Source organism: Histoplasma capsulatum (genome assembly GCF_000150115.1).
Source record: "Histoplasma capsulatum G186AR genomic scaffold supercont2.1, whole genome shotgun sequence".
Taxonomy (NCBI): domain Eukaryota; kingdom Fungi; phylum Ascomycota; class Eurotiomycetes; order Onygenales; family Ajellomycetaceae; genus Histoplasma; species Histoplasma capsulatum.
Genome location: NW_025544801.1, coordinates 2458947 through 2486581, shown reverse-complemented (window position 1 = coordinate 2486581; position 27635 = coordinate 2458947). Strand labels below are relative to the sequence as shown.

Genomic DNA, 27635 nt, shown 5'->3' with positions numbered 1-27635 from the left:
TCATATGCAAAATGAAAATCAAAATATCAAAAAAATTCGTTTGGTAAGCTTATCGTGAGCGGTCCAAGTATGGCAAAAAGAACGCTGGCATCTCGGCTACCGTATTGCTGGAAACAATAGATGAAGCAACTTGAGCACTACAAAAACACGAATGAGCACGAACGCATTTAGAGAGGACAGAACCAAACCCAAGGGCATATAGGTAGGGAGGAGATAGTTACAGGTTGTGAGGATTTCGGTTGGACTTACATTTTGACCGAGAAGCGTCCTGCGCTCTCTCCTCGTCTGCAATCATAGGCCGATCGCCCAGCATAGCCATAGCTCTCCTACGCATTTCTTCCTGTCGCTCCCTTGAGAATCTATCTCTTGTAGGAGGTGGCACGGTGACGTGGGTGCTAGTTCTCGTCTGCCTGAGCACATCAACAATGGAATTTCGGAGACTGCTAACGCGAGGCTCAGTGGCAGCCTCAAGCGGCGGCAACTGGTTTCCGTTACCCAAGGCAGTGGGCTCTGTCGTGTGATAGCCAGCGTTACCATTTTCTGCCGTTTGCGCTTGCACTGGACGAATTCTTCGAGCGAGTCGTTCCTGACGTACCATAGCACGGGTTATTTTTGTGGGGCAATAGCCACGGGGTAGTACGCTTTTTTTGCAAACTGGACAAAGGCTACTATTTTGCAAGAGGAAATTATCTATACATTCGGGATGAAAAATGTGTTGACATGGAAGTTCGCGGACTGTGGTTTCACCCCAATCGTAGTCGTCTAGACAGATTGGACAGGTTGTTTGTGAAAAGGTAGGTTGAGCATGGCGTTGCTGGTTGCTATCAGACGTCGTGGTTTGCGACCTTGGAGATGGTGGAGGCAGAGCCGATGATGGAGATGGTGATTTACGCGGAAAGAGGGTTTGTGATACCCGTGAAATCCACACCCAATTCGACATAGCTTGAAGAAAACTCTTCTTATCTAATGGTAATTTGGAATGTCCTTCGGGTTCTAGCGTCGTTTCCGCAGTCGGAGGTATGAAATGCTCAATTCTACCTGACCCATCGCAGATATAGAGGGGCATTTTATCCAGGATATCTTGCGGGACGTTCAGCCGCTTAATACCCAGGGTCTCCAGATCAACTTCTCCCGCTGCGACTCTCCTTTCCAAGGAACGCAGCTGGCGAGTTTGAATGAGCCGCATGCCGAGGGATAAAAGAATAGCAACACAAATTAGAATCGCTACGACAGCCAAGAGGAAAATCCAAAGGCTTGGGAGGTCATCGCTAGGACTTTCTAAATGGACAGGTCAGCAAATTGCTTTCTACAGACTCACGTTGGAAGAAGAACCAACAACTTACTTAGCGCAATTTTTGAGGATACCCGAATCAGCTCGTCACCCCGCAATGTCCTCAGAAGGTCATCTGCGAAGGGGGCATTGGTTAAATTCCCAGAATACTCACTTAGTGCATGCATTATAGTGGCACCGTAAAAGCCAGGGATCGCGTAAACGGGGTAAAAACTCATATTCTTCCACGCGCCATCGTCTCCTAAATCCCAGACCGGATGATTATCTGGAGGAGGGGTAGTAGTCGACGCATCCGGAAGATAAAAGACCGCAGCTTCGGGAGGGTTTCGGGACTGTACTGCCAAGAAAGATATGGTACATGCAGAAGAGACCCAAGGAGCAATGGATATAAAGTTTCTTGTACCATGAAGATCAGATAGGCGAGTCACGTTGGCCGGTATGTAACTCGCCGTTGTTTGTTGGCATGGGTCCATGGAGTCAAGCTCTGGGACGTAGAGCAAGCCTCGGATCGCGTCGCCATTTCTGACGTTTGTTGTTGATAGAGTCTGGACCTTATCACCTATACTGAGCGCAAAGGAAATGCTGGGCTGGTGGATTTTACAGGAATAGTCAGCCTGTAGCTGTAGAGGTTGTCTCTAAGACTGGATAGGGGCAGAAATATTCTTCTCACATTGACTTGCACCGTCCCTGTTAACGGCAAACTATCTACTGGCGGGATAGCGAGGACTACAGCATCGAAAGCGTTTGCAGCTATGACAGCATATCAGCAAAGCCGTGTCAAGTTATTCCCCTCAAAAATATGGATTTGGCAAAGTTGGCTCTGCATGGACCTCTTCTAGTCTTCCATAACCGGATGTGATTTGGAGGAGCCGTACTCATTCTTTGTAAAAAATCTCATTCAATTCTGATGCTAATGGAAGTACGTATTAAAAGCCAAATTCCGAATATAGTATGTCACAACGACCGCGAGCAAGAAAAACGAGAATATCGGCGGTCGTCAGGGGGTGGATATTGGTGGCTATAATTACCATGTACAAGGAAGAATGAAGATAATAACGGCCAACGTAATTGACGAACATAGATGCTTCATTCACCTCAGTTAACTGCGAGGCAGAGAAAAACATGCAGGGCTTTGGAAGTCATGGCGCTTTTTTGGAGCCAGAGTGGACGTCAGGATCGGACAGGCAGTGACAGATGTAGCTACCGACTCAGGTCGGAGGCTACTTGGAGAAGTTGACAACGTGGGCGAGACGTCTGCGTTTCCCTCGGAATCCCTCTCTAGCAAGGATGGGTTTGTCGAGAGTATGGAGCAGTCTTGTCTCCAGTATCATGAATCTATTGGCAATTGCTCGGTGTTGTGGTCGCCGTACTTGTAACATGGGGGTGTTTCTGCTTGCTTGTCAGGTGCCCATTTCGCGTTGTCTAAGCTTCCCAAGCTCTAACAAATAAGCCACTTAGCCCCACCAGCTAGGAATTCTCCGCACTTCCTCCGCACCTATGCCGCATTTACCGGCTTGGGCCATTCTAGCTCCTGTTAGTCCCAGACTAGGGCTTAAATTCGAAGTTTTGGCTTTCTGCGAAGCCAAAATTTAATCCGCCTGCATCTGGATGACGATGCATGGACTTTGTTGACCTGGGACATCATCTGTTTCGCAGCTCTCCTGCACAGGGATTGTCATTCTATTTCCGGATCATTTCTAAAACCCAAGGACACTGTGTTCCAGCCTATGGTTGCTGTCTCTTTAGCGAGATCTCGAACAGTTGTATTTACCCCCGACATAACTAGAGGTTCAGGTAAGTTAGTTAATCCCATAGGGCTCTCTGGTTGTCACAGGTCTGTGGCCAACCGCTAAGTGTAGGGCGCGTCTCGTAGACATGTTAATTTCATCTGGTGAAGCGGCGGGTAGGGGACTCGTGAAGATCAAATACTCGAATATTCCATTATCGATACTTAAGTTTTGTCTTCTGCTGACAGAAGACAAGCTTGCTCCTAAATTGAAAGTTTTAGATAAGACCAGCGGCATTTGAGACGCCGCTACAAGCCACTAACGGCGGGTGGAGATCAACATGTAACTGACTTTCTTGAGGCGTCGAACGATGGAACTCCCCTGTAAGTCAGTTGGTCGACCAAATAGCAAATGCACACAGAAAACCAGCAGATCCGAGCCATCTCCAGGCTGAGGAAATAAGACATAAACACTAGTGTAAGTATTCAGGAAGGGAGATACATTCCAGTCCCGGGAACAACAGTTCACTTCGTTGAAAATACCATCAGCTATCAGATAACTCTTATGCGCCCGCCCAACGTACCGTACACAGGAGACCCTGCTACGATAATAAATATCATTAGTGTAATATCGGGAGCTGATGCACAGGTCATGCAAGTTTCCCAGCGAGCAGTTTTTCTTGGAGGGGAAAATACAGGCATTGCATCTACAGAGCCTGAATGAGCTCAACGAGCCAATCTCTCTTACTGAAAACTAGACAAAGACTGACAGAATCTCGATCTGGATAGAAGGCGTCATGCCAATGGTTTTACCATCAAACCCAGAATGTATGACAAGCTGTTGTATTAACAATACAACGCATAGTCGCCAGCTGCCATCTGTGGCAATGTTGAAACTTGAGCAATTAATGGATGAAGCGTGGAGGTTGGACGGATTTGTTAATTCGATGCAGTAAAGCGGTTAAAAGATGAAGAGCACACTGCTTCATAGAGGCTCCCCTATACTTCCTATTGAGGACTAGCGTACTTTTCTTCCAAAACTGACATAGTTGCCAAGACATTCTATGAGGTATTCGGCACGTGATATAAATCAGTCCACCCGCCGTTTCGTTTTCTAGGGTTTCCGGGGTTCCGCATGGGTTCCCAAGGTCGACTTTAACCCGCGGCGCGAAGGATATGGCGAAAGGATACGTGTGATATAAATCGAAACAAGTCGCCATCACCAAATGAAAGCCGTTAAGGGATCCTGCGCGAAATACGATCCTGTCTCCTATAGGTTTGTCCTAGTCCATTCTGCTCCAACACAATGTCTTGATATCGCCCTTCTCCTCCTGGGCCATGCGGAAATTTTGATGAGAATGCTAATTTGAACACCTAGGAAATCTCCTAGAGTTAGATGATGCAGTCATCGTCTTTCGAAGTAATCCAAGAAAATTACATACCATAAGTAACTAATCGCTGGTCCACTCCCTGCCCTTTCCCGGGTAGTCAACCTCCACGGGGTACTATCGAAATATGCCTCCCCCGCTTGCGAACAAAAGCAAAGGAAAGGGCCGCGAAGTGAGGCGGTCCCGCAGTCGTAACACAACCCCTAGTTCCGCCAGCACTAATACTGTCACGGGAATCGGATATCTGGACAACGATATTTCAAAAATCCTAGTGCCGACGTCAGTACAGTATTCCGATATCCTTGACAGGTTAGGAGGAAGTGGCCATATTCCAGAGCCGAAAGCACTTGAGTCATTGGTGGAGCATCTAAAGACCCTCAGTCAGCTTGCTGAGACGAGAGGTGAGGCATGTAATGCTGGAATAAGGGAAATATCACAGAAACGCAAGGAAGTTTTTGAGGAGTTGAGGGAACGCGAACAACTTGATCGAGATGCAGAAGAAAGGCTGAGAATGAAGAGAGAAGCAGACGATGACGAGGATATGGGCCGAGTCTCGAAAGGAGGAAAGCTTAAAAAGAGAAAGGATAGAGGAATTGCCAGGGACGAGAGACCTTTATCAAACGAGGCCCATGGAGTAGCCAAGCAGGATGGAACGGATTTGAAGACAGACAGTAAGCAAACGTTTTCCCATATCATGATCACAACCATGCTGCCTTTTGTTTCACTTCTGGTCTCTGTGAACAGCAACAACGCAGTTTGTTTTCATTCACCATATCCCATCTTAAACCATTTTTGCATTCTATCTTTTAGCGATTTTCAATCTAATGGATAGTTTAGTTCCCCATCGCCGCGGTGGGAAAGATTCGTTTATTATGACTTCACCTAACTCTAAGAAAGCAAAAAATGTCGTATCCAGTACTTCTTCTTTATCGCCCTCACCATCTCCTGCTGCCACTGGTCCTGGGGACCAGCTCTCAACTGCTGACTCGCCTAATTCGACGGATAGCTCAGATTCTCAGCAGCCTGAACCTACCCCCCCTATTCCGCAGTATCAAGTGTTCGGACCAAACCCTCTCGCGTTCGATGATCCTACTATCTATCACATACGAGATGTTACCCCTGGAATGACAGACGATGAGAAACGTGAGATTTACAGTGTTGCGCAGTTTCCAAAGAGTGACCTCAGCCATATGATGACAGGAACTCCTCCAGACAAAGATTTCAGCAATGCAAAGCCTACTAATCAAGTCAGCGCCAACACATTCGCCACCTATATTGAACCCTATGTTCGCCCTCTTACGGAGGAAGACATTGCATTTCTCAAGGAGAGGGTAAGTGCACCGTTATAGACGGTAATTTCTGTGACCACAAACTAAAATCTCTAACATAGGGTGACCGGACGACTCCCTTCCTCTTGCCGCGCAGAGGTAAAAAACACTACACTGAGATCTGGGCTGAAGAGGACGGGTCAGTCAACGTCGATTCCACTACTCAAGATCGAGAACAGCTTCCCTTGAACCAAGGTCGTAGTGGCATCGATCAGATGACAGATGAAATTGCAGAAACGGATCAAATTTCTGCTCCTCCCCTAGTCAGCCGTCTATACTCTCTGCTTCGTTTCGAACATCGCACTCTGCCGGAGGAAAATACCGCTGGGACTGCTTCGAACAATGAGGATACCAACATGAACGGCATCGTGAATGGGGACACAATGGACATAGACAGTCTTATAAGTGGTGTAGAACCCGAAACCAAACCCCTTAATTCTGCGACAACCTTTGTGGATGCTTCCCCAAACGGCTTCAAGATCCCAGCAGCCAAGCTGGAACACGGGCAATTGGACGAGCGACTGAAAGCTGAACTCCGCTATGTCGGAATTTTTGGCCAGGATGATAACCCGGACTACGACGCACACTATGATGATGACATCGCTGAACGCTTGCGTCTCTTGCAAGCTGAGTTGAAGAAGCAAATGATTGCCAACGGTGCGCGCAAGGCCCGTCTACTTGAAATCGCTCGCGAACGCCTGGCATACCAGGAGTATAGCACGATTCACGACGACCTTGATTCTCAAGTCCAGCAGGCATATCTTAAACGTACACGCACCCTTGGCAAAAGCAAAAAGGGCTCGCAGGCTAAACACAAACCCGGTGGTGCGGGAGGTGGCAGCCACCCTGTCGCGCCCAATGCTTCAGGAGCGGGTGTGAGCAGGCCCGGAATTGGCGATGTGGCCCGTACGCTTATGGATCGTCGGAAGCGTTGGTCAGATTGCATTGGCCCTGTATTCAAAGATTGCAAAACAACAGTCCCCGGAAAAGATGAAAGTATCTTTGACCCGGCAGTTATGGAGGAATATGAGAAAGCGGAGTTGGAGGGTTGGGATGAGGAACAGGAATAAACGATGTATGATAATTCTCTCGCTTCTGCTTGCTACTACGATGTCTTAAGGTTTCCTGTTTCATCAAGGAGGCCTGCTGTGGATTTGGTATTATTTTTATGTTGCTTGTAGCAATTGTTCATGGTTTCCTTGTTTTCCTTTTTACTTCATGATTTTTTGACGGTTTATACCCGGAGTTAGCATATTCAGGGCATGGCTTTAGGGCGGAAATGATTTTAGGCGCACTGTCAAATCAGGGAATAACGGTTGGGAGAATGTAAGAGTTTGTATGGGGTTTCAAATGCTATTCATATTTTTTTCCAAGCGATCTCAAGCTTTTATTTATTCTTCTATTCCTTGACGTGCCTTGACACTCAGTCTAGTCATTATGCTTGTCCATACATTCATCGTCCTTCCCTTCGTGATACGCATTTTGAAGAGCTGAGAGTTACGGTGTTGGCATCCTTACCGAAAAGCAAACATGTCTCCAACATTGCCTAAGGATCTGGGTATATGAAACACACCTATGGTAATGGCAAATCGCCCAAGCTTAGCACAAGTGTCTAGTACCTTTCCAGAAATATCAGGAAACAGTAACAACGAACACCATAAATATATCCCGTCTACCGGTCAATAATTTGCACTTCAAACGGATACCTCCTTAACCGATCGGTGAGTTCCTTCTCGCTGATTTCCAGCTCCGTACATATCTGATCGAAGCAGTGGGCTCCATCGAGATAATTCCCCAGCGTTTTATCATCAATCCCGACCTCCTCGTTGTCTCCTAAAGCGTAATCATCATCCCTATCGTCCTCAATGGCGCTGTCGTCATTAATAGGCGAAAGTGTCGCGGAATGACCCCCATCTCGCGAGCTAATTGATCGACGACTTTGCGAGGACAAACGGCGCCCTCCTAAGTCTGGGCCACTGCTGACAACAAAAGATGAGGAAGTCGTGGAAGCAAGGCCAGGCCTGTGTTGTCTTGTTTGCTGCGTTAGATATCCTGTTGCATAGGCGTACTTATGGACGCGATACAGGAAGCCCTTTATGACGCCAAATGTTATGAATCGTCTTAAATCAATGTTAGCAAGTTCGTGGATGTGCTCGATATAAAACTGCTTGACAGTCTTTCCCTGTCTAAGGCTGGCGTAAAGCTCAATTAATCCGACTCCGTCAACGATACCAGCGCTTTTGTTGCCAGTGCCAGAGTTAGCGACCAAAGGCCATATTTCATCATGGTCTACCTCACTGCAAGCCTTCTGTCTGTTTCGAGAACTAGATGATAAGGCGGATTGGGTAGATGGGTTCACAGTTGGTGGCGCAGTTATGCTTGGGGTGGGAGCAAAACGAGTATTTACATATCGTGCGCATTCACGTTGCATATCTTCGTCTATTGCAATGGTTGAACCAAACTGTGCCGTTGGGGCGTATATTGCCGAGAATGAGAAAATGTCAAGGAGAAATATGCAGCCGTAGTAGATCAAATGACGGATCGCGCTGCATGTCAGAGAGAAGTCCGTATCCGCAAGTACCGAAATTATGCGAACACTGTTAACCCCGTTGATAAAAGGTACAACCTAGAAAATAAGTTAAGAATTGTTCTCCCGAGAAGATAGCCCATGACAGGTCAACCGCAATAAAACTTACTCTCTGCATTGTAAGATCCCAGTTTTCATCCATAAAGGCTTCGTATCGAACAGTAAATAGCGGTACGTGCCAAGCTTTGACGATAGGTGGTGAGGGATAAATAGGAAATAACTTGATATTCAGAGTGTTGAGTTCATCTGATGACCGGTGGTATCAGTCAACGATCGCACATTTAAAGGGGCGAAAGTAAACTGCTCGGAACTAGAGGAGATAGCATTCGTAAATGTAGAGAAGATAGCGTACCAATCGGAATCATACACTCGCAATAATTATTCAAATCTTCCATCAACGTCTCACACAAACTGTAAACCTTGCCCTCTCCACCTTTCGAGAAATCTTTCGACAAAAATCCGGACTGCTCCTCCAGCCCGCACATAAGATCCGCCAGCTTCTGCACCACGCTTTTGAAAGTGCCAAATTCCTCATCTTCCGCCAACACGATGCAGAAGTTGAATATGAACTCGTTTCGGTCGTATTTCGGGGAGGTCATGCAGACAGGGGAGCCAAGAATACGATATCCACCGGAACATACGTGAATTAGGTTACCGCATAGTTCCTGCCGCGGAATCACAAAGAAGGATATGTCAGAGAAAGCAATTAGGGGTGGTTGGTTCGGAGGCGCTGTCGGGGACGACACAATGGCTCCATCGGGGACTTGATGGACAACTTTTGGGCCTGCACGTAGAATACACGTATTAGTTTAGGGTACAAGAAAAATACGGACCGAGACTATTTGTTATAAATGAGATATAAAGCCGGCCTCTTACCTTCTTGGGTGTCGAACTTGCTGTAGAATATTGCCTTGATCATCTTCGGTCAATGCCGTCAAATCGTGTTTTAAGGCTTGGATAATCATAGATCGCACAATTTCTCGGCCTACCCATGGTCAAGACTTAATTGATCCTATTCTTTGTTGTGTTATTTAAATGCATTATAAATACCCTCTAGGGTGACTTTGGATGGATAATGGAGAGACGTTGACGAGACCCAAGCTCCAAGTCACATGCTTTCTAGAAAATTGTCTACTAAAGAGCAAATTCCCATTTTCGCACCTATGTTTAAAGGGCAATAGATGAATAGAATCCCGATTTTGAAAAATAAAGCCAGGGAAATACAGTAGTTATGTTGATTATTGGAACAGAACCCGACTTATGAGCTAAGTTACCAGCAAAATGCGAACGCGACAAACATAGTGCATGCACAGGAGGAGATGGAATTTAAAACAAATCAAACCCATTGTTAGAGACAATTATACCCTTGAAAATGTGCTACTCCGTGAGCACTGGGTAGAAGTTGGAGATCAGTCCCATTAGCACAACTCTTCCCACTTGGATAACAGCAGAAGCAAAAGTTGAAAAAAGAGGGGGCATAGGATCAAACAATGAGAACTAAATTATATCTAGGAATAAACCGTCATCATCGCTGAATAGCTCGAAAGAAGCTAAGGGAATCATAGAAATCTATTTGTGGGAGCCGCCTGCAGAAACATACGAGATAGAAGAAACGACGGAGATGTACCATAATCTCCCAGTATTAACGCCATATTGACAATGAAATAAGAGAAATATACCGGCGGTGGAAACACACACCGGAAAAATGCATCAGAGAGAAAGGAAATAAACAGTCATCCGTCCAGAGGTAACAAACCGAGAGTATTTAAATTGCAGGGCCAGGATAAAGTCCGATCAGATGATTTCCGCAGGTACTAAGATCAATGTCGTAAAGAGCTGTAGGAGTCTATCATTGCAGCTATCTCGCAGCTTCCGGAGCGGGATTTGACGAAGAGTCAACTGCGGATCTGGCGGCGATGCTAGATCTTATAGTTGTCGATCCGGAACGTCTGTTTGACATTGGAACGGGCCTGCTAGAATTGCTCGCACTGGATGCCCCATGGCTGCGAACGTCAGCGGCGGTGTCTGATGATGATGGCGGCGAGTGCAAAGGTACGTTGGTGAGCGAAACGTTTAGCGGTCGGCCAGATCGAATTGCATGAAGCATTCCCGTGTATGCATTATGTTCAGAGGCTTCCTTCAGCCACTGCTCCCAATCTTCATCAAGAGACACATCCGCTCCTTGTTGTCGCGCTTCCGCTGCCTGGAGTAGACGTTGGTTTAACGTAACCCCATAACTTTCCATTTCATCACCGTCATCACTCGTTTCTTCTTCGTCTTCCTCGCGGCTGTGCAGCTCTGATATGATTTCTAATTCCGGGAACCTGTCTTCGTTTTTAAGATCCGGAAGCTGGTGGTTTCGGGGGCTATCTTCTACGTATTTATGTATATAGACCGACGGTGGTAGTGGCGGAGTAGCACACCTAATATTGTCTGTCGTGGTATCCCTAACCTGGACAGCTTTATCCCGTTCGTAACGATCCCTAGCCCACTTTGTACCCTCCCAACGACAAAGCGAAGCGATTTCAGCTTCCGTCAATCCTAGTTCGTCGAACGCCTTGAACAACTTCTGATGCCATGCGAAGCGACCCAACCTCATTCGGTGCGGGGGGAAGGAATAATCGAGCCCAGGATATTGGGCTTCAATACAGTCAAGGGTGCCATAGAAAGTGGAAGTTTCGATGCGAACCTCAGGAACAAGATGTCGGGTGATAAGGGACGCAAATGTGGATGGTTCGTTTGTGCGCGGCCTCGGGAAAATGGCATTGTACACAAGCTGAGATAGCACCGGCTTATGCATGTTGTGGTGGTCGTTCCGTATAATACGCTTGTTCACAAGAGAAGAATCTGAATTGGAACAAGGTTCAAACGGGGGAAGAGGTCGAAGATTCTTCTTATGAGGTAGTTGGTTGGTTTGAAGGTCAAGTTCGGTCGAGTTACCTGATTTATGGGAGGCAATTCACAGAAGTTTGTGATCGAGCTAGCGCTTCGCTTCACCTCACTTCATCACAAAAGCTTCCCAGCTCAAGTGTTATCAGAGGAAGCTTGTATAGCCGCCGCAAGACCTGGCACGAAGCGTCCGCCTATTCCCTCGGAAGGAACTTCCTATAGTTCTTCACGGGCTTCAGCTACTTGGAAAGTTTTTTCTTATTCTGGGTAAATTGATATCGCAGGTTGGTAAACTCTCGGTGAGGTTTCAGAGGCGGAATAACGCTTAAAAAGGCTCAGAGGTTAGAGTCGAGAGGTAGTGAATATAACCACTGTATTTATTTGGTCGTTGACGCAGAATCGCTGGGATGTTGCTACAAGAAAGGCTCAAGGGTCCTGGCCAGCGCTTGAACTGGCGGGAATGGGAGCCGCACGTGAAGGTTTGGATGGCACACAGGTTCGATTTTTAGAGGCCACCATGTGGTTTATTTCTGCTTTTGTTCCTGTTGGATCGGTTGGTTAAACCGGTTTTGCTGGTGGCAATGGTGGTGGTTAGAACTTAACCGTGGTAGTGGTGCCGCAGGTGGCTGTCTGTTGTGAAGGTTGGACGTCCTCGAATGGGTTGGCAATCCCCAGACATATCACACCCAACAAACCGATCACCCTGCGAGCAGGCGCTTGAAATTAATATCGCCCACCGGGATGAAACGAAAAATTTTGGGTCGGATGGAGCCCGATGGCTAGACTCTTGCTGATATTTGAATCATAGCTTCGCCCACAGGCTTCCGAACTTAGTTAATATGGGTGTGATCTCCACGTCTGAAACCTAACGGGATTGGCTAACAAGGGTATGATAGACAGCTCCTAGCTCCAGGAACCTGTAAACTTCAAAGAAGTCTCACCTGGCTCATACCGTGTTATATGACGGGGGAAGGGGAAGGACATGGCTGTTATCTTCTATTTATATTAAAGGCCAAAACGACAGCGTGGTTGTGGCAGGGAATGGTGCAGTCCGACCAACCTATTGAAGCATCGGATAATGCCTCCTGGCAAATTCAAAGCATTCAGGTCACAGCACATGTTCTCCAAGGATGCTCGCTTGCAGCATTGCTCCAATACTGCCTTACCGTCACTGGGGCATAACCCTACAAGCTCTATCTCGGTCACCGTCTCGTACCCAATCATTCTCCCGTTGCAACCGCTCCAGCTGGCTAATCCTCGCATTACTTGATCCCGGCTGAATATGGAAACAGGCGACAGGTCAGAAGCTAGGACGGGTCTTGTCAAACAACTTTCTAGCGGTGACGCTGGCAAAATTTGCCTCTGGAACTTAACTGTGCATACATATCCCCTCACAAAATGGGGCGACCACTCTTAGTGAGTTAGCCAATCTAAGGAAATCGATATCCAATTCTGTCGTGTTTGGATATTCAGTTTCCCGGCAGTCTAACAGCAGCCTAACCAGTCGAAAGACCTATTCAACTCTAATGATGCATTCGTACTCATCATACAGGTCTCCAATAGAAAATTGTCACGTATTTAACGATGCTACTCCAGAGTTTTTCGCGTTTCTTTGAAAATATTACACCTTATAAAGGAATAAATTGGGCCCACCCAAGCTTCAGGCCCGGGGAATGTGGCCATCCCCATGATAACTAGTGGTTATATGAAGGTGGATTTGCCTGTGTTCGAACATGTGTTCCTATGGTGTTCAGCCAAGGCCCCTGAATAACCCATACATGTTCCGTATGGTGAGCTACCTTCTTTGATCATATAAAAGAGGTAACTTTTCTGTAATATTATGTACAATGACTGTATCAGCCTCTCTCTGAATGTGTATTTAATAATTATCACTCCACTACTGTATTCTTCTCCCCCTGCTCTTGTATTGATTTCTATTCTTAACTATTCTTGTTCTTATTCATCTACTTTGAAATCCTTGTATCTCTGTATAAGTAAGAAAGACTGATAATAATCTCTGCTGCTGATACTGCTGTTGAAGCAGCTGCTGTATAGAAGCAGCTACAGTATGATTTTATTATAGAGATGACAGCACAGAGAGAGAATACACTGAGAATCAGTAGATAAAGCAGATCAAAGAATATATAGATAGTGTATATAGAGAAGCAGAATAAATGAGTGATAATATATAGATTTATTTTATTTCTATTTCTTCTTTATTTCTGTGTATGAAGAGAGATGAAATTTGATAGATTAACTTCTCACTGCTGCTCAATCTCCACTATCTGTATGATAGAAATGATATAATAAAAAGAAGTTTTCAGATAATCAGATTATCTCTGAGTAGAAGACAATCTGATTCTTTAATAAAAAAGTTCTCAATTATTCACTCAGAAAGAGTCATTTCAAAAGAAAGTATATAAATACTGAGAGAGAAGAGATTGTGTAGACAATAGAAGAGAATCTGATTAAACAGTATCAAGCAGCTTTTGTTAATCTATATTGTATACAGTAGAGTAGATAGAAGAACTTTCATTCTCACTCAGTTGATCAGATCTTGAATGATATATTAAAAACTTACAGATCTATAGAATATATATAAAGATATATAAAGTTTATGAATAGAGATGTAGACACTCTGATGAACAGCTATACTGAGCTGAATATAATAAACTTTATACATCAGTACTGAAAGAGATGATAGAGAAATGAAAGATATACAGTTGAGTCTCTTCTCTGTATAGCAGCTGACTTTCTTATAAATCACCATATACTGCTGAGAGAATAGTTTAGATGAGAGATGCAGTTGACTAATCTGTTTACAATTGAGCTGTTAAATGAGAAATCAATACTCTGCTGATCTCTTATTTAGATCATGAGTAATAATAAGATAAATCAAAACAACAGACTTGAATATTCAACTGTTGTATAATATAAGAATTATATTCTTTGTTCAATGTCACAGATTGCATTCTATCTATTCTATAGATGAAATATTATATAAAAGCCTCTGTCTCAGTTTCACTACTGTCAGCTCTAATATAATATTCACTTATTCAAAAATGGAAATCTGTATGAGTAGATCTTCTACAGAACTTATCTTGAGTGAATAAACAAGCTCTTTATATATACAGATATATCAGAGATGATAAAGAAGACTTATACTGAATAATTCACAGATGTATAGAAGATAGAGTTTAATGAAATAAATAAAAGCAGTATCTGCAGAGCTGAGTAATGAAATAATAACTCTTTGATCAGCTGCTATCTCAGTCAGATCAATTGAGAGTTTGTATAAGAAATTACAAAGTTCAATTCTAGCTTGCTAAATAATTACTATCTTTTATAAGCTACAGTCATCTTATCAGAGCTGTTGAAGAAATCCCTCTGACTATAAGTGAATAAATAGCTTATCTGATTTTATTTTGAGAACAGATTCTTTTATATTATTTCTTCTGAGATCTCTGATATAAGTCTGAAGCTGCTTAATAGTGGAAATTCATTTGATTCAGATGATCTTACAGCTCAGAGGTTTTTATAACTGTTAAATTATCTTTATATAGTGATACTACAGAACTCTGCTCTTCTTAAGAGAGAATTTTCAACTTATTTACTGTGAACTGATTCAGTGTTTCAGTATACAGAGTATAAACAGTTTGCAGATGCTGTATGAGCTGCAGAGTCAGTTCTCATTTCTTCACAGAAGATGATGTTTCAATAGTCAGTATCACAGATTTCTGAGAGTCTGAGCACTGTATAAAGACAGATCAATGTGATGATGAATTAGATAAAGATCAGAGATATATAAATAAAGAAGAAGATTAATAGAATTCAGTGTAGAATTGATACAATAACAACTGAATTCTGAATCTTTCAGTCTGCCTCTGTTTCTATCTGTGTATAGAAAAATACTATTAAGATTCTCTTCATCTCTGCATCTGTATCTTCATTCTTCTCTTTATCAACTGCTACTGCTGCTGTCATCACTTCTGCTACAGTATTATCAACTGAGAATGATATTTGAATATATCAGCTTTTCTGTATGATTCAATTGATCAATAATTTCTGAAAGAAATGAGAATAGAGATTGAATGAACAGTTCTCTGTGCAGTATCTGAAGTTATTGTATGAATCTAGCTGAAGAAAGAAGAATAGTAAATATATGTTCTTTTTTCAATGAAAGATAATCATCAATGAGATACTCAGCTGCTACTATATGATGAAATCAAGATCTGTTCTAGAGATTGTGAAGAAGCTTGAGTTGATATATATATGATTAAGAATGAGTCTGAATAAACTCTCTGTCTTTCTTAGAAGAGCAAGAAGATAATCTGTGTATATTAACTATACTATATTGTATATCTTTTAATCTTAAGTATTTATTTATTTATACACACAGACTGTCTTAGCAGAATTCACAAGAGTAAGCATTCTCTCTTTCTCTCTTTTCTCTTTTGTATGCAAGACATTCTTACTTTCCTCTTTCATTTACAATAATAATAACAACAAGTTGATTATAAAATCTCTTCTTTCTCTGTCTCTCTTCTCAATTTCTTTTCTCTTCCTCTCTTCAGCTTCTTCATCATCATTCACTGATATATATAACTTTTTTTGCATCAGAATTTATCATTCTTTTGTTGAAATTCATCAAGATCACTCATTCACTGTTCACTCTGTCTTTTTCTCACTCTGTATACTGCATGAAATATTCATTTCATCATATTAAAAAAGAAGAACACTGACAGAGATTTGTATATATAGTCAGAGAAGATTTTTGATTTTTTTTTTTCACAAAAAAGAAGATCAGTTCTCTTCTGCTCTTCAATAGTATTCTCTTTCTCTTTCTTTTTCTGTGAATAATATAAGTATTTCTCTGCTTCTCTACTGTACAGTATAGAAAGCTGATTATAATGCAAGAGCTCTTATTCTGTATAATTCTGTTGCTGCTCAGCAGAATCTGACTCAGACTAAATTGATTGACTTATATCATTCAGCTGCTGAATATCAAGATGGGTGGCAGAAATGATCAGAGTATAATATAATATATATCAGCAATTCTCAGCTGAGTATATTTTGTCATAGTTCTCAATTTCATACTCTGCTTACTGTCTCTGACTTTGATATATTATACATCTGTATGTGTATCAGAGCTGATTAAGTGTTGTTTCATTATTCATTGTACATCAATGTCATTCTGATTCAATTCTGTGATAGAACTCTTGTCACAGACTGTATATAGTGTTGTACATTCTCTGGATTTAAACTGTTCTCATTGTGCTGCTATATATACAGTTATTTTGAAGAAGTATGTATCAACTGCAAATGATGTGATCATACAGTGTGCTGCTCTCTTCATGACTCTGTGAATCAGTCTGATATATATAATGATTTTTATGATAGATAGTCATCACAGCTACAAGCATCAGTAGCAGATGATGTGAATCATGATATTCAGTCTGATGCACAGAATAATTCCATTCTCATTGAATAGAGTATATATAAAGCTTTTATTTTTCTGTTCTGTTCTGTTCTATTCTCTCTCTTTGATCTTCATTTCTTCATTATTATTATAGATGTATATATATTATTATTATAGAGTTAGATCTAGTTGTATGAACTGTGTATGACACTCAGACAGTTGACTTGCACTTCTATACAGTGTCTGAGATCAGTAGCTCTTTAGTAGAGATGAAGTCAAGCAGATCATTTAGCTAGTGATTATATAACTTTCTGTGTGCAAAGTCACATGTATCTGAATTTAATAGTATTTCTTTTACTAAATACAAGTATTCTGTATGTATGAATATGAAATTGAACACACACCAGCAATAATCAGGTTATATGCAGTGGTGTTGATGGCTGAGTGACTGTGCCTCTGCATATAACCTGGTTATTGTGAGGGTTGGGTTCAAACACGCCGTAACCCGACCCACCTATAACTACTGTCTAAACTCCGACAACAATTTATTGGGTGATTGGCTAAAACATGTCTCTAGTTTGGTGTTGGGCGAGTACCTGTGCAACGGATGGCAAGCCAGCGCAGTTCTTCAGCTAGTTTGTCTCGCTGTACTTTTCCATGCATCGTTATTATGATGTCTGTTTGAGTATCCTGTAATTCCTCTCAAAACTAATAATAACGATGCGTGGGTCACAGCATCGTGGAGGACTGGGGATGCTCTAATTTACTGGATGCTTTTGGGTTCAGCTATTGGATCACACCATGTCCCGCCGGTTGAGTGAGTACCCATTTTCACCAAAAAAACGATGGCCGCACGACCTCTACATTTGGGCTCTGGGGTTTGAAATCGAATCTCAACGTTTGCCTGTTCGTTTTCGAACTGTAAACGATTCATTTAACCCTCGAGGGGAAACAAGTTATCGACTCGTTCATATAGCCCAGTTCACAGTTGGAAAGGGGTTGTGAACGCCCAAGGAAACATCCTGACTCACTGCAATGTAGCAATTATGTGACGCATTTTTCCTTTTCAGTTTTTTATAGGTCTTCAAACGTTGAAGTTGTCCCAAAGCGACTGAATTGATATTAATTACATCTTCGCCCTTTCTACTCAGGTTATCTATGGAATGACTTGGTCACTATGGTTGCCCCTTGCCTACAATAGCCGTATTGGCACTACCACCCACATGCAACCCCCATGCCCTCAGCGCAATCTAAAGAACCATAAATACCCAGCGCTGCCCCAATATATTTGGCTGTCCACTGCCCTTCATCTGGAGCGGGAACACACGTGCAAGGCTGGACAGGCCCTTCGGCCAGTCAAGCACAGCAACGGTCTCACCAAGAGAGGGAGATAAAGTGGAGGAAAATAAACCTTGACTGGCATCTTCGGAGCCCGCACCAAGTCGTACGAGTTGGAATCCGCGCCCCTTAGTATCGTCATCGCCTTTCTTCAACTTTCTCCACTCGAATGCTTCCCGCGCCATCTTCCCGCCAGCGCAAACCTCAATGGCAAAATGGAACGCAGCAATATGGTTACCAGTGACGGTGAAGCGCATTATCTCAGTAGTGAAGTGGCAGTCTCCTGGCCGGAGGGGTGGAAGCTGAATAACACGGTTGAGGTTGAAAGCGTTATGTGCTACTCGCCCACTGAGATCATTCACCCCCAGCAGCGAGGATAGGGCCATTACTGCTCTTGCCATTATGCAGAAGCAAACTTGGTCCTGTCCCAAGTAGGCCCTTCTTGCTGCAGCCGGCATGAGCCTGGACTGCATAGAGACGATCCTCCTTGCCCGCAACACAGGGGTAAAATGTTTCATTGCCGGGGAAGGCTCCATTGATAATAGGCCTTCATAGTTGAATGGGATGGGGAATATGGGACAGGCATTGCACAACTCTCCTCGTCTGCGTATTCGGAGTAGGCTGGATGGTCACCATTTCTGGCAGGTCCATTGGAAGAGGGCAGTCAATTTATCTTGGTCGTCCACGACTGGCTGTTTGCCCTCACACAACTATGTGTGGATCAGCTTCGATGCAACAATTTATTGCTGCCGGTGGGAAATAGTGCAAAAAGGAAAATTGTCGGAACATTGCAACATTTCTCGCTGCGGCCAATCGTGATATTTATACCCTAGCATCAGCAAGGGGGATCTATTTTGGGAAGCGTCTAAGTATAACTACGCTTTAACCAAGTTAGTTAAACGTCACTAACGCCGGCGCTCCCAGTTTGGCTTTGGATCACGTGATGGGTAGGGTTAATGGATGCCTGCAAGAAAGTTATGTCAATGTGCTCGGAGAGTGTAGAAACTCCTGTTACAAGCTGCTAACAGGCCAATGTTTCGAAACGAAAGCATGTTGCGTTGCAGCCGAAGCGCATGCTAACAATGTCAACCTTCGATGGTATCGTAGAAGGTGAGCAGTCTTCAATTGGGGAATCTTAGCTACATGGACATACCTACCATATGATTCGGTTCGAAATTTGTTAACCAATATCACAGAGTTTCCTCAAATTCGAAGTAAAGAGCCCCACACCGGTGCCTTTTCTAATAAATTAGATGAGGGTATATTGACCTGCGACCCTTGTTTGAGCAGTTGATTATTTTCGAAAGAACCCCAATCGACCAGCTCCCCTGGCATGTTTCCTTAGCCATGTTCATAGCGACCATCTTCAGGGCCTGGAATCGTTGAGAGCACCTTTCATATACTGCTCTGCTGCTACGCGAGAGGTAGAGTAACCTGCATCCTTCCCTGCTGACTGAGTATTTGTCATTAACTCTGAACCCAGATCCTTCTCCGCCTTGAGAAGTATCCCCATCGCATAAACTTTAGCAAGGGGATATTGGAGTCAAGGAAGCAGCACTACAAACACCTATCTAAACTGTTGGTATGCATGGCTCCTCATACTTGACCTTGGATGCGCATACGACTTCGCTTAACATAGGATTCAACTAGCGTCCCATTCCGCTGCAGGTTCCAACAGAGATCGAGTTGAGCCCAAGAAACAATATTCGTGTCACCCTCTTCGATGCTAACCATTGTCCCGGTGCTGTTATGTTTCTCATAGAGGGGAATGGAAAAGCAATTCTGTATACCGGCGACATTCGGGGTAAATGTTCCATTTTCCATTTTTCGGTTCTGTGTTTCCTAAGGGTGGATGTTATATCCGATCGCTTGCTATGTTTTCATGCTTATTGAGCATAGCCGTGATCTATCATTTCCATCTAGTTCTCGTTGAAGCTGGCAAGGCTGACTTTTCTCTCACAGCGGAATCTTGGTGGGTTGATAACCTCATCAGAAACCCAGTCCTCATTCCATATACCCTTGGAAGCAAGCTGCTTGATAAGATATATCTTGACACAACATTCGCTACGAAATCTGATGCGTACCAAACTTTTGCTTCAAAAGCGGAAGGAATCAGAGAACTTTTAGAGAAAGTACAAACATATCCAGACAATACTCTGTTCTATCTACGCGTATGGACATTTGGCTACGAAGATGTCTGGCTAGCGTTGTCAGCTGCCCTTAATACCCGGGTAATATGCATTATCTTCTATTCATTCTGGCATGGAGAGTAGAAATTGACGAACGGGACTAGATCCACGTTGACCGATATCAAATGGGAGTGTATCAATCCCTAGCGACGCGTGTTGCGAGCGGTTTTGGTATTGATGAAGCGCCATTCCTTTGTGGATTCAGGCTTGGTAATTCGCAAATTCCTGGTTGTTTAACCCTCGATCACGGAACTAGAATCCATAGTTGCGAGCCTGGTATGATCTGCTCCACCATTTCTAGAGGCCCCTTCGTATACATTACACCCGTTGTATCACGTTTGAATGACGGTTCCGAGGTTCCTGAATTGGGAGCTGGAGGCGGAAAGGGTGACCTTTACCAAAGCCATGAGTTGGAGCTACAGGATGATTTTACCTTCCAGCAACTTTTGAACGCATGTTCTGAGCGTATTCAGGACGAGGAAATCCGTACGTCGATAATAGCGGCTTTGTCAGAAGCGCATAAGTCGAAATCAAAATCGTTGTCACTCGACGCTTACGGGATAAAGGAGGATCAAGAGATCTCAGTCCAGCAACTCGTGAGTATTCTAAGTCGAGGGACAACAGGGAACCTATCAGACCCCAATACCGTCGAAATACCCCCAAATGAAGAGGGAGAACCGGGTCATAATTTCCCAAACACAATAGTAAGAGTGCAATCGACCCTGTTTAACCACTTTCGTATTTCAACGCTTAATGCGTTGTTGCGTTGTGGATGCCTCGAAGTAACATATGAATAGCGTTTTCCCTATTCCCGTCACTCTTCCTATGCCGAACTCTGCAATTTAATCAGAGCCTTCAAACCACAGGACATCTTCCCCTGTACAATAGACCCTGTGACGTGGAACGAAGAGGTATCCATAAGCACGCTATTTGGCCATCTATGCTCTAGTTCAAATTTCGCCCACGATGAGTTCATGAGAACGATGAGTGCCCAGCGATCTAGCAGCCGGCCACTGAAACGGAAGCAGTTGGAAAGTGATTCTTCATCGACAAAAAATTCAACACAGCAGACAGATCTATCTATCTCTTTCATCCAAAATAACGAGCTGCCTTCAGTTATCCCACCAATCAGCAACAGGGAACATGATTCTGACTCGGGTCGCGGACCTGGATTGCAACTTCAACAGGCTGGTAATTGTCCTGGAGCGACCTCTCTGCCCTCTCAGCAGACGTCGAAAAATACAAACCTAGAATCATATAATATGGACTCACAATCGTCATCCCTGAACTCCCAAATAGTCGCCATAAAACACATTTTGAAAGAAAAACACCGAAATCACGAACTGGAATTCCACTTCCCGTCTTCATTTCCAGACTACAGTAACGAAAATGCTGCCAATGGCGATCCTCCCCCGCGAATCTCACAAGCCCAACCGCAGCCTCAAAATATCAGCATATCCATTTCCCTCCCAGTTCCACAGCAACAGACCACCCAAGACGATAATTGCCACCAACCACCCACCGGCACCAATATCCTTAATGACGACAATGACAGTCCCGCCGACAATCTCCTCGACGATGAGAGCACCTGCTCGCTGTCTCCTTCCGCTTTTGACTCCGAACAATCCATGACAGACACAGATATGACGAGCGCGAGAAGGAAGCGCCGTATGGCCGCATACCATGCAGCTCGTAAGGGCACGTACGAGGCATGGTCTACTCTCCACTCACCTGTCAGTGCAGGCAATAACCATACCGAGGATGAGGTTGAGCTATAAACGCTCGCGGCGCGGATAGAGAATGGGTGTTGTGTTGCGTTGTGTATGTACTGTACATACATGTATATTTACGATCTCCCAGCTGTTTTTGAAAAAATAATGAGGGCGTCAAAGGAGGTGGGGGGAACTAAGCAAAATTTCCCCTCTTAAGGAATTAACAAGGGCGGGGTTTTTCATTTCTGGATTCTCATGCATGTTCATTTTATTATTTATCTCTTGCAACTGTACTGTACGTGGGGTGGGATGGGAAGGTCGACTAGCTGTTAGGTTACCTTTGGTTCCCAGTTTCAGGATTGACTCCAATTTTTTTTACTTTTCTCGCGCTTTTCTGCTTTTCTGCTTTTCTGCTTTTCTGCTTTCTAGTACCAGCAGCACATCTTCACGAGACCAGCCATTTTCTCCTTTTGCTTGATACCTATCGTGGTTGGAGTGGAGTAGATATGATAAAACATCACATCACTTGATATTAGACTTCTTCAAACGAAAAGGAATTTTATTTATTCAGCCTCGAAAACTGGCTATAGTGGATGTTCTCGAAAGTGACACAAGTATAATTATAATATATGTATGGCTCCCTCGGCTTTAACTATCATCTAACCAGGGTAAAATACGTTATGTGCTGGACGGTCCTGTCCTGTATATCACTTTCCCACGTAGCTCTCAAAGCATTCCCACTATCAATTGCCAATAAATATAACCAATTGCAATAGCTGAAAAGAGGGCTGGTAGAGTAGAGAAGCTGAGAAAAAACTTAATTAAAAAATAAAATGTTCCTGCGTTAAGGGCAGTTGCGCAGCTGGCTCCGCCCGACAAATTTTACCATCCGCTTCGACAACCTATTTCCGAAAAAAAAAGGGGCGGGGAAAAAGGAAGGTTTTATGTTAGCAAGAGTTTCCACGTTCTTAATACGACAACAGGACCGGGGAATACAGGATAAACACTGGCTGGCCAGGCCTGGGTAATGTAGGGGATGAAGGGGAAGAATAAACGACTTACATAACTTTCCGGATCAACTCTCATCTTAGGCATCACATCGTTAAATTTCATATCTTTCTTGCTAATATTTCGACAATTCTTCACTACTTCAACGCGCCTTTTGAGCCCGTACGAATCAATGATGCCCAGGCTTTTCGATGCTTGGGAGACAAACGTTATGGATGTTCTGGGAAGGTGGGCCTGTGAATTTACTATTCTTAGTGATCGAACTACAAACGAGAGACGAGGGAGAGTGAGAGCGAAAAGGCAGACGACAGACGATGGGAGAGCAAACTCACCGCATACATCGCCCTCATCAGCATGGGTTCGATAGTTGAGATCGAACCGTTCGCGTCGCCCTATTCAAATACACCAATTTTAGTTATCACACTCATCCAGAGTCATACTCCATTTCCTTCTGGAGGAGTGACATATCCGGTTTACATACCATCATCGCCATAGCAATCATACCAGATTTCAACACCATATTTGGTTTCGTTCCAAAGTCCGAAAACTTCCACATGACAAGATCTGCAACCTTCCCCACCTCAACACTGCCAATAAGGTGGGACATGCCCTGCGTGATTGCCGGGTTAATTGTATACTTACTGATATACCTTTTCACCCTAAAATTATCCGCGCCCGTTCCTCTATCTTCCTCTAAGGGGCCACGCTGAAGCTTGTTCTTATGCGCCGTGTTCCACGTGCGAAGAATCACTTCACCGCAGCGACCCATAGCCTGGGAATCTGAAGAAATCATGCTGATGGCACCCAGGTCGTGCAGCACGTCTTCTGCCGCAATTGTTTCAGCACGAATACGGCTCTCGGCGAATGCGACGTCTTCACGGATGTTTTTGGAAAGATGATGGCATACCATGACCATGTCCAGGTGCTCGTCTAGAGTATTTAAAGTGAATGGGCGTGTAGGGTTGGTGCTACTTGGTAGGACATTAGGGAATTGGACGGCTGAGATGATATCCGGCGCATGGCCTCCACCCGCGCCTTCGGTATGGTAGGTGTGGATGGCGCGACCCTTGAATGCTTGGATCGATTGTTCGACAAAACCAGATTCGTTAAGCGTATCGGTGTGGATGAGACACTGCACGTCATACTCATCGCAAACCGAGAGGCATGTATCGATTGCCGCTGGGGTACAGCCCCAGTCTTCATGTAGTTTCAGACCTGCAGCTCCAGCACGAATCTGCTCTCTCAGACTTTGGGGCTGGCAATCATTCCCTTTACCTGTGATCCCAAAATTCATTGGTAAGCCGTCACAGGCCTGGATGATATTTTTCATATGGTTCGGCCCCGGCGTACACGTGGTCGCGTTTGTTCCAGTACTGGGACCTGTACCACCACCCAGCATCGTGGTGACACCTGACGCCAGAGCCTCCTGTACCTGATCCGGGGTGATAAAATGAATGTGAGTATCCACGCCACCAGCGGTGACTATGTTTCGTTCCCCAGAAATTACATCAGTACCAGATCCAACAAACATATTCGGATAGACCCCATCCATAACATCAGGGTTCCCCGCTTTTCCGATACCGACAATATTTCCATCCTTAATGCCGATATCAGCTACATAAATCCCAGTCCAATCGACAATAAGTGCATTCGTAATAACGGTGTCCAGTACGTCGTCTGAGCATCTTCCGGACGCTTGGCCCATGCCTTCTCTCAAGGTCTTGCCCCCGCCAAACGTACACTCATCCCCAAACGAAGTTAAGTCCTTTTCTACCTTTATCCATAGATCCGTTGAGCCTAGTCTAATAAGGTCGCCGGTGGTGGCGCCAAACATGCGCATGTACGATTCCCTATCCATCGAATGCGGGTCGATATGGGTAATATCACTCGCTGGCTCAGGTGTATGCGCGAACCCGGCTTTTTGAAGTCGCTCAAGAATTTCATCTGCCCTGGTGAGGTCCACTTTGCCACTGGCCAGAAAATTACCCCCGTGAATCACCTTGTTTCCACCTATCTCAACGAGAGTCACCGTTTTGGAATCTCCCGGTTCGAACCGGATAGCAGTTCCCGCGGGGATATCCAGGCGGTAGCCATACGATCTGAGTCTATCAAAATCCAGATGCGGATTGACCTCGATGAAGTGGTAATGGGAGCCAACCTAAGAAAACCCTCAGCCAGGAAATGCAAGTCAGCATGCGTCTAAAAGCAGCGTGATAAGGGAAAGCTTGACGGGGCGTAGAAACCAACGAACCTGAATGGGCCTATCCCCTTTACTGGTTACTTTAAGAGAGATTCTTTTACGTCCCTCACTTAGCATAATTCTGGACTGCTTGACAGGAATAACCGCCCCCGGCATTTTCAAAGGGTGATAATCTTCCGGGTCAGGATCAGGGAAAATATCCTTCGAAGGCACGGGCAGGAAACTGCCATACAAGGCCTTCTCCAAATCGCCGTCCTCGGTGCTGATAGGTTCGTGGATGGTTACTAGATACGTGCCGGAAGGGAAAGTGCCCTCCACAAAGACCTCATGAACGGTGGAGGTCACTGATGGCAGAACATGACGTCGCCCCAGCATCATCTTGCCGATGGCCATCAGGTCGGCCACAGTATGGTGGCCATCACGTATCAGCTGAAACATGCATGTCAGAGATAAGTTCCGTATGAAATTGAATGTAAATTTGTCATCGAGCAAATAGTATCGAATGACTAAAACGTACCTCCTGTATGTTTGATGCGATTAATGCCTAGAAAACCCTCTCCCATGCCAATTAGTCGAATCAGAAACAAAGCCAAAACAGTATATTCAAAAGGGATTTGTTTTACGCATGGTTATAAAGAACAAATCTTTACGAACCGTCGCTTCCGCATGATTCAACCGAACTCCACGAGCCAGACGCCGCTGAGCCAGAAAGCCAAGCTGGGAGGTGACGAGCTTGTCAAGCTATAAGGGAGGAGTGGTCAGTCAGTGTATATTCAACTTCGATGCCCGCAAGAAAATTCAAAGTGGAAAAAAAGGAGGCAATGGAACAGACTGCGCATCACAAGCAGGTGTAGGCTTCGTAATAATAATAAATTAAAATAGTTAAAGACAAAGATGAAATATACATAATACAAACGTACTGGAGGAAGCTGCTCACCTCTCTCGGAACAAGCTGCATTTGGTCAGGACTCAGCAAGCTGTGGCTAACTAAATATAGAAATGAACCAAGAATAGAGAGCAAGAACAGAGAGCAGAACAGCTCGATATCAGATAATTGTCGTCGCGGTGGGAGTTACGCAGAGCAGCAGGACAATGTGTGGTTGTCTGGCGAATCTGTATTTACCAGGAGAGGCCAGTAACGCAGCGCAGAAGAGCAGAAGCAATCGAAAAAGGCAAAAAAATTAAAAAAAAATGACGTCCAAGTTTCTCCAGAGAAGCCTGATCTGTGCAGATGTACTAGTAATTTTCGTTTCTTCTTGTTCCTATTTTTGTGATTCCAATTCTTCCACTTATCTTCTCCTCTTGCCAGCAATGCTGTAAACCGAGCTCCAATGTCCAAAGGCAGCTGGGATAGAGCAAGCAAAGTGTGGGGGAAGTTGTGGGTAACGAGTTGCCTTGCACGGTTTAGCGTCCTTGGGCGATACCGAGGTCATTACCTACTTTAACTACAGCTGGCCTGCACCTTTATATATTCGTATCGTCTTTGCTCGGCAGCAGTAAGCTAAACAAACAACCTTACAGATGTATCTGTCGTCCTAACTCCTTTTGCCGCGTCGCGCTGTGGTAGAGCTTTCCTTCTACCACTAACATGTAAACGCGTGGAACTGAACAATCGACTGGGTCTCGCTGGAAGGCAGATTGATCGGGTACGGGGACGTTCCGAAATACCATCCTGGCTGGCCTTCTTGAACACTCTTGTCTATCGTCAATCCGATTCGATGCTAGGAGCGTAACTGGTTGTTTAGCAACGAATCCTGGAGAAGTCCCTTTGCCCTCTCTCTATCCCCCGGTCGCCATTGAAGCAGATCCCCCCATAAACGCCAAGAAGGTGTTGCTTATTCCTTGGTTCCGGGGTTTTCGTGGTTTCTGTATATATCGTCCTGAAAAAAGCTCCCTACATAAGTTCTCTTCCATATGCCATGTGTCCGTGATGCAAGTGGAAAGAGAATATCTGTGTGGGGGAGCGGGGGAGGGAGAAGCAAAAAAAAATTTCCGTATATCAATCATGAACAGATAGATGTAGTCAGTCAGCAGCAGCAAACGATCTCTGTGAAAACGCTAGACTCCCTTGCATCCATCTCCTCGCATCACAGAGCCAAAAAAAACTCAAAAAATACCATTGGCAAGCCACCCAAGGCGTCAAGAAGCATGAATTGTTGCATACACAAAAAAAGAAAAGAAAAGAAAAGAAAAGGCCAACCGGCGTTCCATCATCCCTTACTCTATCGACAAAACACACTCTGTATATAGTTATTGCAGATAGATTAATCAAGTCGGGTGCTCCAGCGCGCGAGAAAGAAAATTAAAAAAGAAAAGAAAAGAAAAGAAAAAGAAACCTGCATGCGACCTTTTGAAAAACCCGGGCAAGATCTCCTCTTCAAACCAATTAGTTCAAAAAATTCGACGGCTTGGTGTTATGCATGTATGGGGCTTTGGTTGCAGGGTTAGCGCGGACACGCACACACACACACTCTCTCTCTCGCTCTCTCACGCCAAATGCGAAACAGGGTTCGTAATTTGGTGTCCCCTTTGGCAGAGGGCCCCCCCTCTGAGCTCTTAA

General features: G+C 44.4%; 8 protein-coding genes across 8 annotated transcripts; 3 read left to right on the top strand and 5 right to left on the bottom strand.

The window, feature by feature from the left end:
* Window positions 1–217: 217 nt before the first annotated feature.
* Window positions 218–2170, bottom strand: HCBG_00800 (uncharacterized protein; the record flags this gene model as incomplete). Its single annotated transcript, XM_045427850.1, has 4 exons — window positions 218–1278; window positions 1344–1878; window positions 1962–2041; window positions 2122–2170. The coding sequence occupies 4 exons, from the start codon at window positions 2168–2170 to the stop codon at window positions 218–220; spliced, it is 1725 nt and encodes a 574-aa protein (XP_045291825.1).
* Window positions 2171–4445: 2275 nt separating this feature from the next.
* On the top strand, window positions 4446–6803 carry HCBG_00799 (ada histone acetyltransferase complex component; the record flags this gene model as incomplete). The annotated part of the gene is made up of 3 exons (XM_045427849.1): window positions 4446–5076; window positions 5243–5736; window positions 5796–6803. 3 exons carry the CDS (start codon window positions 4533–4535, stop codon window positions 6801–6803), a joined length of 2046 nt encoding a protein of 681 aa, XP_045291824.1.
* A 415-nt stretch (window positions 6804–7218) lies between these two features.
* On the bottom strand, window positions 7219–9239 carry HCBG_00798 (nitrogen permease regulator family; the record flags this gene model as incomplete). Its single annotated transcript, XM_045427848.1, has 4 exons — window positions 7219–8359; window positions 8430–8566; window positions 8673–9104; window positions 9197–9239. The coding sequence occupies 4 exons, from the start codon at window positions 9237–9239 to the stop codon at window positions 7406–7408; spliced, it is 1566 nt and encodes a 521-aa protein (XP_045291823.1).
* Window positions 9240–9534: 295 nt separating this feature from the next.
* Window positions 9535–11207, bottom strand: HCBG_00797 (uncharacterized protein; the record flags this gene model as incomplete). The annotated part of the gene is made up of 1 exon (XM_045427847.1): window positions 9535–11207. The coding sequence occupies one exon, from the start codon at window positions 11118–11120 to the stop codon at window positions 10179–10181; it is 942 nt and encodes a 313-aa protein (XP_045291822.1).
* A 409-nt stretch (window positions 11208–11616) lies between these two features.
* On the top strand, window positions 11617–12391 carry HCBG_00796 (uncharacterized protein; the record flags this gene model as incomplete). Its single annotated transcript, XM_045427846.1, has 3 exons — window positions 11617–11705; window positions 12018–12065; window positions 12106–12391. 3 exons carry the CDS (start codon window positions 11617–11619, stop codon window positions 12389–12391), a joined length of 423 nt encoding a protein of 140 aa, XP_045291821.1.
* Window positions 12392–17391: 5000 nt separating this feature from the next.
* Window positions 17392–18352, bottom strand: HCBG_00795 (uncharacterized protein; the record flags this gene model as incomplete). The annotated part of the gene is made up of 3 exons (XM_045427845.1): window positions 17392–17547; window positions 17660–17784; window positions 17956–18352. 3 exons carry the CDS (start codon window positions 18350–18352, stop codon window positions 17392–17394), a joined length of 678 nt encoding a protein of 225 aa, XP_045291820.1.
* Window positions 18353–19048: 696 nt separating this feature from the next.
* On the top strand, window positions 19049–21933 carry HCBG_00794 (uncharacterized protein; the record flags this gene model as incomplete). Its single annotated transcript, XM_045427844.1, has 7 exons — window positions 19049–19076; window positions 19257–19390; window positions 19450–19548; window positions 19635–19770; window positions 19929–20197; window positions 20260–20859; window positions 20953–21933. The coding sequence occupies 7 exons, from the start codon at window positions 19049–19051 to the stop codon at window positions 21931–21933; spliced, it is 2247 nt and encodes a 748-aa protein (XP_045291819.1).
* Window positions 21934–22522: 589 nt separating this feature from the next.
* Window positions 22523–26746, bottom strand: HCBG_00793 (urease; the record flags this gene model as incomplete). The annotated part of the gene is made up of 8 exons (XM_045427843.1): window positions 22523–22672; window positions 22930–23109; window positions 23208–23267; window positions 23357–25033; window positions 25127–25504; window positions 25730–25816; window positions 26313–26487; window positions 26595–26746. The coding sequence occupies 8 exons, from the start codon at window positions 26744–26746 to the stop codon at window positions 22523–22525; spliced, it is 2859 nt and encodes a 952-aa protein (XP_045291818.1).
* Between the last annotated feature and the right edge of the window lie 889 nt (window positions 26747–27635).